This window comes from Trachinotus anak, unplaced genomic scaffold (assembly GCF_046630095.1).
Source record: "Trachinotus anak isolate AG129_WGS33_773 ecotype Australia unplaced genomic scaffold, CSIRO_AGI_Tana_v1 ptg000024l, whole genome shotgun sequence".
Taxonomy (NCBI): Eukaryota; Metazoa; Chordata; class Actinopteri; order Carangiformes; family Carangidae; genus Trachinotus; species Trachinotus anak.
Genome location: NW_027273875.1, coordinates 1,194,858 through 1,206,933, shown reverse-complemented (window position 1 = coordinate 1,206,933; position 12,076 = coordinate 1,194,858). Strand labels below are relative to the sequence as shown.

The 12,076-nt window shown below is 39.7% G+C and overlaps 1 protein-coding gene across 5 annotated transcripts in view; it reads right to left on the bottom strand.

Moving 5' to 3' along the window:
• The window catches only part of LOC139608134 (glucocorticoid receptor), a 67,194-nt gene that overhangs the window by 11,462 nt on the left and 43,656 nt on the right, over positions 1-12,076 (bottom strand). For 4 of the 5 annotated variants that reach the window (XM_071461630.1, XM_071461628.1, XM_071461631.1 and 1 more), the window contains 3 exons: positions 11,037-11,063; positions 5,190-5,306; positions 1,624-1,896 (listed from right to left, as the gene is read on the bottom strand). In XM_071461630.1, the coding sequence (XP_071317731.1) occupies positions 1,624-1,896; positions 5,190-5,306; positions 11,037-11,063 (417 nt within the window). The remainder of the gene's footprint in view (positions 1-1,623; positions 1,897-5,189; positions 5,307-11,036; positions 11,064-12,076) is intronic. The other variant, XM_071461629.1, reaches the window with a different exon arrangement.

Genomic DNA, 12,076 nt, shown 5'->3' with positions numbered 1-12,076 from the left:
ACTTATATTTTTTGCTTAAGCTAAACGCACTGTGACATTATGACATACATAGTTGTCCTTGTACAAATAAACATTAAAAAAAATATTCTTTCTGCTTTTTAAAATGCACAGCACAACATCTTCCTATCTTTGTTTCAGGGAGACACAGAAACACTGAAGAAAACAAGAAGTAATTGCTCAATACATCATTAAAACCCAATTACAAAGACGGCTTACGCAAAGTAAAAAAGGACAATCTAGTTAAGTTGATTTTCAAACTGGATTTAAATTGGAGTTCAGTTGCTTCCACACTGTCAGAACTACAAAAAGTGGAGCTGCACATGAAAAGTCCTTTCACATTACATTTGTTTTAAACCATAGCTGTTATGTAAGAGGCCACCTCCCCACCCATCCCTACCCCCTCTTAGAGCTTTTTCTCACAACCACCTTGGCAGGCTGCCAGCTGTGGACAATGCACACAACAACAAGACTGGAGCAAGATTTGTCCCACATCATACTGTCACTGACAGAGAAACCACGGTAAAAAAGGAAAAAAAAAGTTTTTTTAAAAAGCGGTATAGTTTCCCTGAGAAATCAGATCATAAATCTTTGGTATGACTGATAGCAACAATTAGGGTGAGAAGAGAAAATCTCCAAGCAAATACTTGGAGCGATTATCAAGTCATGTGCCTCCTTTCTCATGATTAGAAACTAGAATGGGTGGTAAAAAAAATTCCAAACTCTCTGTTTCCATTTTTGTTTTTGAGGAATGGAAACTGTGCAGCCTTCAAACCCAGCAATTATCCTCTAATAATTAATTCAATTTATGTTACTTGGAACAACAGTAAAATATCAATAAATGCCCTTATGAATTGAATCTCAAAGCATTTATTTATTATTTTAGTGATGACTTGATAGGGGTTCACGTTTAGTCTGCTCTGAGATGAAAAGGGACATTTCCACTCACTGTAGAAACATTTGCTTCACAGAAAAACAGAGATAATGACTTTTAACAGGTAGGAACATCATCAAGAACATCGCCTTTATGCACATTCGAAAGTACATTAACCTTAGTCATGACCTGATCAAAATCTAAGTACTTTGAAGAGGTTGGGTAGAAGTGAACTGTTCTTTGATAAGCCATGATAACTCTAGTCTTCTGTCTGTAATTACAGAGGTCACACATGAACTCTGACATTTTGAATTATGCCAAGCTGTGTTTCTTCACAGGAAACATCACATAGTTCGGATTGCTTCACAAATTAACTTCTGGCTACTTGTGTTCTTTACTTTCACTGAGGAATGATAACAATGCTGACCAGCAGATGTTCAGTTAACTGGGGGTCAAACAGCTTTGCCATTGTGTACTAAATGTGTAGTCTGTAAATGTTGCAGTGCACAATAAAGGAAATGTTCCTTTTTTTATTTGAAAGTGAAGTAACTTCCTTGACCGGCTGCATGCATTAAAAATAACAAATGACCGAACATGTGTGTCTTTGGTTTCCATCACTGATTTGTTTCACTTCACAACACAATAGACTCAACTGAAGAGCTGTTAAGACTGCACGTGACACACTTTGCTTGAGCAGTGGTTTGCATCTACACAAAATCAAAGGCAACACATGGTTAGGAGCCCTTTGTTACCTGGAAGTGACTTGGCCCACTTCACTGCAGAGATGACCTGCTGTCCCCCCAACCTGTTGAGAGTGGTCATGAGCCGGGACGAGGTGTCTGGCAGTGTGCTGTCATAGCCCGAGTAGATGATCTCTGGCTCGATGGCCTTGAGCACTGACAGCATGGTGGGCACGAGTTGGGGCATGCACCTGGGGATGACTGGAACAGGCATGCTGCTGATGGGCTCTGATGATCCAGGGGACCGGGGCGCTTTCATCTTGATCAGCTTCTTGTTTTTCCGTGCTGGGGGGAAGGGTTGGGTAGGAGGAATAGAAAGGGAGGGAAAGACATATGAAACGAAGTGAGCTGAGCCATTAAAAAAAAAATCTTTTTATGCCTCCATGCCGGCAACAGCCAGGGCTGGAGGCATTATGTTATTGGGTTGTCTGTCTGTCCTGTAAACATGATATCTCTGAAACGCCTCAAGGGAACTTGATAAGAATCTGTTGGTCAGAGGTCGAACACCAAAGTCACTGTGACCTCACAAAATATATTTTTAGCTATAACTCACAAATTCATACACTAATTATGACACAATTCAACCCAAATGTCTAATACGCTGGAGGCATACAACCACAAGGTGATAATTCTAGTTAGGCATTAAGCAGATGGCCCTGTTCTAAATATCTCACATATATGATTTCTGATTTTACAACCAACAGTATCCAAACAACAGAAAATAGGTAACAGAATGAGTTAAATAATGTCCATCACAATTTCATACAGCCCAAGGTGACATCTTCAAATATCTTGTTGAGTCTGATCAACAGCGTAAAGATATACAGTATAATCCACAGTGTCATAAAACAGAGAAAAGCAACAAATCCTTACATTAGAGAGGCCGGACCTGTCAAAATAGTTGCAGCTAATTTTCTGGCCAAATGTTTCAGCTCAAAACATCACTAAATACAGAAATACAGTCAGTCAGGTCAGTGCTTAGAGCAATAGCACAACATGAGATAAAAAAATCATTGTCTGTGTGAATAATACACTATTGTGTCTTGTAAATTCTTTTGACAGGGGGGTTGTGAGTTATCCACCATGTTACACCTAACCTTGGCAACAAATATTGCTTGTATCACATTTAATAATTAAATATATTCCAGATATGTTAAAAATGAATTCTCAGTTGTTAAACTATGCATTTTCCACTTTATAAAAGATTTCTGGCATTTCGGTTCTTTGGGGTTTCATGCCAATGTATAGGGCCATAAAAATAACTTAATAATGCCCATTTCTGTTTTCCACAATAACGCAATCAAATTTATTTGGTTTGAATAATTTCTTACGGAGTGATCTAGAAGCAAATGTACAGGGAATGTGTCTAACAATGGATTAAGAAATAGCTCATAAAAAGGGGACGAAAAAAAACCTGATCTCTTCCCCTGATCTCAGACCTCAGCTGTTTTTACACACTGGTTCAGCATCTGCCCCCCCTTTCCTGACCCCGCCTCATAGTTTAACATGGATGTGCAAATCCGTAGGAATACACCAGTGATTGAAACAAACAAGTTAATAAATAAATAGTGAGATGAATTGATTGAAAATAAACAGCAGCAACAATAAGAACAATAAAATGAACTGTGGCTGAATTTGAACCCCATAAGTTCTGACAAGCTTGTAAAAGGTCAGAAGAATGCATCATGTTGGTTTGTGCCACAATGTCCTCAAAACCACACAATTCTGTTCACATTTGCATGCTTTGTCATTTCTCTTGAGTGCTATGGCAAATTGTGGTGTTTTTGCTCGTGCTACGTAGATTACGTGGGCATCATTTAGACATTTTCTCCCACTAAATGTGCAAAACATGTCAGGAGTTGAGAGGTTACCATGAAAAAAATGTGTTTTTTCCAACTCTCTACCTTTTTTAATTTCCTCTCCTGGTGTTTCTATGGCAACTAAGAGCCTTTCTGGTGGGAGTTTGTCTGCTGATGCTCTGACGTCCATCAAATTCCTCTCTGTCTTTCTGTCTCTGCTTTCCCTGTGAAACTACCTTCACCTCTGTCTGACAAATACAGCACCGTCTAAATGGAATCTAACTCAACATTGATTTGTACGTGCCCTGAAGGAGCATTAGATGAAATAACACAAGAACCAAGTTCCAAGCACTTATGTAGTTGTTGAACTTCACCTGTTGCTTCCCATGTCCATCTTCCTTAACCCTGACACACCTCGAGTCTTCTATCGTGTCCTAAGCATTTATCCCTTGAAGCAGAATCAGGTGAAAGATCACCAGGTGATCCAAGGCTGTGTACTTGGACTTGACAGTGGATTATGCATTCGTTATTGTGTGTGAGGACATGGCGCCCCAGCACACGTGTACAAAACAGCACATTCATAGACGACGGCACACTCATGCACATGTTCCCACATGAGTGGCCGTCCACACTGCAGCCATAAAACATTAAGGACATTTCATGAATTGTCTGTGATTTTCAAGGTCCATATTGTCACTCTATTGTTGTAGAGAATCTGCTCTTACATTCAAGAAGACACATTTTCCAAACAGCTGTGGCATATTGCGGAGTCTTGGCACTATTCTAAAGTCCATTTATTCACTTTCAGCATATTTTAAGGTCTTATGTTCTCGTTCTCAAATCTGCAGACCTCAAAAGATCAAAACCACAAATTCAAAAAGGATTTTCAAAGCCTGCAGGTGATCTGTTTTCATCTCTGTCTTAGTCATTGTCACTGTTTTGACAAAATCTCAGAGGAATAACACCCTAGCAATATTCCTGTGGGCCCTGAAATGTTACATAAGAGATAAGAGGTGGGAACAGAATGGCTGAGACTTTTCCAGATAGTGAGTAAAAGGAGGAGATATGAGAGAAAGTATGTTTCAGTGACGTTCTCAGTGTGAATGTACAACATACAGGACAACTGTCATCATCCACGCTTTGATACTTTATATTATATTCACAAACATGGTTATGGGATAGTTTGATAATAAATATAAATAATAAAAAAGAAAGAAAAAAACATTTTCTGAGTGCTTCCCTGTGTCCCTTAACTGCTCTGTTATCTATTGGTGTAAAATAATTATTTTCATAATAAAATCCCTCTCTTGTCTTCCTGTAAAAGATTAAAATACTTACAAAAGACTCATCATGACGCTCTTAGGAGTGTATAAATAAATGTATCCAGTCAAATGTAATTTGGGTCTAGTGGCTAACCTATTCCATCATATAAAACTGCACGTTTAGGTCAGTTGGCAAAAACTGTTTACTTTTCAAGTGGCTGAGGTCTAATTTATTCATTGTGGGTGGCGTGGGTGGAGGCCAAAGGTCCTCAACATTTAGGTCTGTATTTGCTAAGCTGTGTCCACCTTCTGAGTGATCCAATCATATCAATCAAAGCCCCGTCACGTCACCACACCCCGCTCACATATTCCATCCCACCAGGAAATACTGTATGTCATCTTAGGAAAGCTAAATCCACCCTAAATGCATTTCACTGTGACTTTAAGGTCAGTGTGTAAGTGTGTGGGGCCTGTGAAAGCAGCATGGCCGGATTTAAAGATGGGTCAGCCTGTTTACCTTCCAAGTTCATTCCGGCTTGAAGACATTTCCTGAAGCGGCATGCTGGACAGTTCTTCCTGCGGATCTTATCTATGATGCAGTCATTCCTCCCTGCACAGAGGTAGTTGTGTTGGCCTGTAAAGAGGAGTGGAGACGACAGGGAAGGGGGGAAAGGGAGACAGACATATTAGCTAGATAAGAAGGTTTGAGATGGATTAGTCTGAGCAGTATGTATTATGACCACACCAACCACCTGTTGACTCTACAGTAAGCCTGAGAAGCCTGCGGTATCCCTCTGGTGTTGACAGCTTCACTTCTTCAAGTCTGCACTTGGAAACCACTGCACAATCCATGTGTGTGAATCGAGCTGTTTTAGCCCAACAATCAGATGTGGTCCACATGGCCCACATTCCTACAGTGGCCCATGTAGAAGAACCTAATGGATCGACTCATTATAACACTTTAGCTAGCCAACTATCAGTGCCCTGTGTAACAAGGATGTGGGAAAATAAACCAGACATGAAACTGTGGTTAGATTAATTTCATTTGAAAAAGAGGTGGCAATAGATATTTGACCAGAGGGAAGGATTTGTTGTTGACTCTAATAAATATCTTCAGATGAAATGTCTGTCACTGATGTGCAATCAACGCTATTCACAGGAGCAGGTTGAATCAAATCTGATGCAAAGACCAACCCCAACAATGCATCAGTCTGTCTCTCAATACTTTCCGACTTCCTGACCCTGTCTGAGGCTCTCTGCCCAAAGCTCAGTGTTTCCGACTGAAGATGAAAAGAAAAAACAAAGAAATTATTTCATTTTAAAGAATGTTAAGTTATTTGACTGAGGATTGTAGTTTTTAGCAAATGTTACACAAGAAGTAGGGGACTTTTTCAGGCGACAGCATTGCTGCTCTGGTGAGTATTTACAGCAGCAGGACAGTGTATGTGGGCTCCACTAAAAATAAATTACAATGACCGCCTTCTTTGTACTGAAGGAAGTTAGTCAGTGCAACAGAGAAGTTCCTTCATGTGTTTTTGATAGATTTTGGACAACAATGGCACAGAGGAATAATCTCTATCAGGCTTTGGTTACTTGTTAGTAGGATCAATATGTTGATCTGGTGTTTTCATGGGGTTTGCTGACAATAAAAAAAACAAAAAAAAACACAGACTTGTCTTTTAACCTCCAGACCTGCATGCATCACATGCCTGCAGCTGTCCTACCACAGGATCGTTACTAGAAGAATGTCACAGCTAATTATAATTTCCATATTACAATTAAACAATAAACACATAAAATTCATTTAAGAGATCATGATGGAAACAGATGAATATAAAGGGCATCTTAACTCCGTACACAGTACTGCATTGTACTCCACATCTCAAAGGAGTTTTAAATCGAAAGCAACTGGACTTGGTTATTTGTCTAGGAAGACGTTTCACCTCTCATCCAAGAGGCTTCATCAGTTCCTTCTCGCACCTGACCAGGCTGGGACTGCAGGTGCCACAGATCTGACCTCACCCTTGTGCATATTTTTAAACACAACATGGATGCGTTTTTCCCCTTATGAAAGTAAAGAGCGGAGGCTCAGGTTAATGTGACCTTATCTGTCTAGATGATCACAACAAGGATACAGTAAACTAAAAACCCCATCCATATAAAATAAAAGGTTTGAGACTATGAGTAGATCAGCCTGTATACCATCCTCCTACCCTCCCGCACAGCTCAGATGGGTCATTTATTATGCTCTGTGGTGCAAATCCGGATGAAATGCGATCTACGCGGCGAACAGAATTTGCAGTTCCAGCCGCTGCTGTTATTTTAGGAAGCACTGAAGTAAATTCTGCTGTCATATGTTTATTGAGCCTTGCTCTCTCTTTCTGTCTTTGTCGTCTCATTACTGAGATCAGGCTGAGGTGCTGTCATCATCTTAGGACGGATTTAAATTTCCCTCCTGATGAGTCAGCTGCACCAAAATACGTGCATAGCATTTGTTATAAAGGGGAGTATGCCTGAGTGATTTTACACTCGTTCACATCAATATTCCCTCATGAATACACACGAGACCGTTTCCCCTGTACACACATTCTGAGCGCCACTGCTGAAATTTCACACGGTTCATTAATATTCACAATTTAAGGTAACAACCGTGTGCTTTCTGCACTGCATGCAGCTGACTGAGGCCAGTATGAAACCTACAAACAAAACACCCACACACAAAGTGATGTGACAATTTGTTTGTGCAAGTTAACATGGGAAATAACAATGTGAACCATTTTTGAGATTGAAATTCAATTTTAAGCATAGTCTTAACGCCCAAGTCAGTCCAAAAGAGGACTCATTAATTTGCACATTGTTTGTTCACATTTGTGCAAACAAAACAAACATCTGTGCTTCATTATTTCTCAAGTTATCACAATTTAGTTATCAGATGTGTAATGCTCTTGAGAACATGCACCAAGGATGTTCAAATGAATGAGTCACCACTTTGGAGTCATTTGAAGAGGCCTGTGCTCAAAGATGTGATGTTTAATTTCTGAAAAGGTCTGTGAAAAATTTTTGATTCTGCCTGCACAGATGAATGACAATGGTCTCATTAATATCCTGATCATGTGCAGTGTCAACTCAGAGGTACAACTGGTGCAACTTCTGTTCTGTACACTTATCTCGTTAGTCAAATTATATTTGAATGTTCAGAAGGGTCTGAGAGACTGGCTCATTAAGTTTTCCATTCATGCTCAATGAAAATTTCTGTGTTGACATGTATTACTACAGCTATATGGGCCTTCACGAGGGCCCTTCAAGTGTCAAAAATTCACGGCAAATTCACATACAAGGTGAACAACAATGACCATACCTACAATTCTAAGGTGGTTTCAAGCTATTCATCCACCCACACATGCAACAACATCACTGCTGAAAAAATCCCAGGGGAAACACAGCAACATCATTGTGTCTTCTACACGGCACCTCTACCTCACAATGGGGCTGCAGCAGGATACTTTATGGTCTAGCCTGGAAGATCTATTTTACATCATGTTACAGGCTCAGTTCAGTGGGAGTTCCCTGAGCCAAAGGGCAGCAGTGTCTGGCTTTTAGCACATACAGTACTTGTGCGACAGAGCCTGAGGAATGTCACATGAATCTCATCTTTCTAGCATCAACACATTCTCTTGAGTTCAGACTGAGGCATAATCAATCTAATGGACAAAATTAATAAGGGGATGTCCCGTAACATCATGCCAAGCATGCTACGGTCATCTTCTCGGTTTCGCAATCAAAGAGGTTCTATGAAATCTAACTGACATGATTAACTAGAATCACAACTGATGTGCTAGATGAGTCACTAACCCACTTCACATCTGCTGCTCAGATCATGTAACACTGTGGAAAACAGAGCGAAGGCGGTGATTTAGAAAGACTTGTCGCTAAACATTTATCTGCCAGTTAAAAGGATTCACTCTTCTCACATCCTTCAGTTACCGTTCACAGTTAACAGGATGTTGGCAGAAATGTGCCGTTGTCATGGTCTGTAATAACAGAATAATTTCCGCTGTTGGATTCATAAAAAGCGTACTTAGATTCTGGTCTGACAGAGAAATGCAGGTCAAAAATTTCTATAGAATTCACAAAAGTGGAGAAAAGGAGATGAGATGGGAGCACAAAAATACACATACTGTGCGTTTTTTCAAGGCATCTAGTCACTCATTGGTAGATGATCTGTGCTGGATCTCATCTAAGGCTATAAACTATTTTCAACTTTTTCAGCTCAAGCTCTGCGACAGAAAGCACAACCATATCGCAGCACTCCCCTGGGAGTTGCATTCTTCCACTAAAAAATGTGAACATCTTATTAAAGAGCACATTCATGACTGGATGACTAAATTACAACATACTCCGTCATCACCAATTACCGTACATATGGAAAGTAAGGTGGAAGGCCTGCTCATAAGTCTCTCCGTGTGTAATAGCATTACTCATTATGGAGCAGATCTACACAGCTATTACTCTGCGAGGAGACGCAGAAGCAGATGATACAATAAATAACAGCATGGAAACCCTGTAATGTGCAGTCTTTCATGCTCTTGAGACTTGGCACTAAATTCCAAATAAACACTTCAGTTGTTCTGCCTCGGCCACTCTCCAACAACCCTTAATTTACTGGAGACACATTAAGAAGTTTTTGCATGACTGCAGGGGGACATCATTGGCTGAAATGAGACCTTATTCAAAGTCAACACTGCCTCGACAAAATGCCCTTTGGGACCATGAACAGTGTCACTGATCTTTGTCTCGTCTGATCTGAAATATCACATGTTTAATGCAGCTTTTTGAACTAAAGGGCATTCAATAGTACTGCTGGAGCCATGTAATAGAATGTCGAATAATACTTGATGTGTGTATTTTTTTTTCCTGTATCACTACATCCTGGAGGTGCATGAGCATAATAACAACATATTGTTCTGCACAACGTTTGTGTTTGCTACTGGTGGGAACGACTGGAGCATTAATGTGAGCTGATAGCCATTGACATTTTCTCTTTATTTTTGCATGAATGTTACACAACATTTAATATGCTCATCTAAAGCTAAACAGTACTTGAGTAAATAAGTGAGTGAATGAGCATAGGTAGCAACAAACATTGCCAAGCAAGGAAGAATGATATTGAGTGACAAGCTGTGTTCATGCAGCCAGTGTTTGTCAGCAACAGCTACAACACTCTGTGTGTGTATCATCAAAATCTGATATAAACAGGGCCTAAAAATAGTATATTTAATATAACATATATTGGCTAATATATATATATAATATTAGCTCTTCTCCTGTATGCTCACAAGCAAGACTACTGGGGCTAATACAGCAGCCTGAATAGATGCACTTTGAGTACCTGCAAAAAAAAATGAATCTGGGACATCAAGCAAATGATTAGCTCAGCTTAATGATGCTTCAGAGCAGCAGAGCCCTATGTTGATGGTAGCTGAAGATAGATAAGATATGATAAATGCATTCTGCAATCAAGATGGAGCAGTAGTAGTTTAACATAGTGGTGTATGAACTGATGTAACAAAGGAGTGTTGTTCGTAACTTAATTCCTAATTCATATATATGTTAGTGGCAAAGGCAATGTTTTTTTGTCAAACTCATGGAGACAATCACCTTTGAAACTCAAGAATAATCATATTCCACATTAACTGGAAATGAATCTGCAGGGTTGGAGGTGTGACGACAAGATAGCAGCCAGTTGCAGCCATCACTGATATCACAGGAAGTCATTGCAAACAACGGCGTAAAAAGCCATCTGTGGTGTCAAAAGTGCCAGCTGATTCCCACTGATATCCTCTCTCCCTCATCCTGCCCTAATCTGTTAACACGGACCTGGTAGCACCCATCAGCACTGGTTGGTGAAGCTTTTGGCTGGGTATGTAGTTAATATTAGCATGTTGGGCGGCAACAGTGCAGTGGTTAGCACGATCAACATCAGATCTCACAGGGTTAATATGGGTCAAGTGCAAATGAAGAGGTCTAATTAGTGACAGCGCGTGATTGCAATTATTGGCCCTGGCACCTGCGAGGATGATGAGGCGGAGCATTCCAAAAAGAAATTCAAGAGCAAAAAAAAAAAAAAAATCATTCACAGGCAATTTACGCTGATTTAAATCACCAAATCTGGAAAATTTGCATGCATTAACAGATAGTTGGCAGATGATGCTATACATGTGTCTAGGCAGATTGGTCATATTTCAGTGCTGAAGGAATACAGGGACATGGGCAAATCAGAGGTGATAGTTTTACCATCATCATGATCATCATCATCATAATTACAATTATTATCATTATTATTATTAAAAGTGCATTTATTTACCATCTGTGTTTTGTCGTGCTCTCCATCCTTCACCATAGAGACAACGACCGGAGAATGGAGAGGGGGGAGAAAAACAAAAGAGATCTCAGTGCTACTGTAGGCAGGTCTTGTCAAAATAAAATGCACACTTCCGCTTGAGTGCTTGGGAACTACGCCAGCACCACAGAATAAAAAGCTGATATGCTAGATAACAGTTGGTAATCATACAAGAATTGTACTATAGCAGCTCATATCAAGTGTTTATACATTTATACTTTCACTATCATTGTTTTTACATATATTTTCTAAAATAAATGTTTTATTGTATGCAGGAAATCAAAATGTCTTCAGAAGCTTACATTGTTAACCACCAGCCATGTTTTAGTCCTGAACTGTTGGAAAAGTCAAACAATCCATGTTCACACCATCACTTTACATTCAGAGTCATGATTTCGCTGCAGTAGGTTTGGTCACTAACTGTATTATTTCACTAGCAAGGTTAGTTACAGATATAGAGGAAATAGACAGAGATTGTGGATGTAGGAACTGAATGAAAGAAAAAAGATAAGGCTGTTGGTCTTCCAACTGGGACATGGAAAGAAAAAAAAAAGAGTGGGTAATTTCTGTGTATATAGTACCAGTGCTGTGTCAATAATAAATAGCGTGGTTACTGGTCACTGTTCTTCCTGGCATTATCTCTGCATTATTGATGTATGCATCCGTAACAGAGAGAAGCAGAGGGCGGTGGAATGCATGGCGGAAAGCCTTTAACACAAATTACTTTCTGTTTGTTAGATGCATTCCTGCCCCTCCCATCACGAGATTTTGTTAAGACAATTAGTTTCAAAACAAACTTCTTGCCTGAGACAAGAATTAAATAGTGCATTACCAGGTGTCCAATTTTTGTGAAGCAAAGCCGAATAATGGCTGTTACAACCTTAATATAAAACTCTATAAGGCAGTGATATGTTAAATGGAAGGGTATCATGGTAGTAATATTTGTGGAGCAGGCTTTTTTCCTAAATTACTTGTAAGTCATCTCTACTTTGATACAGGACAAA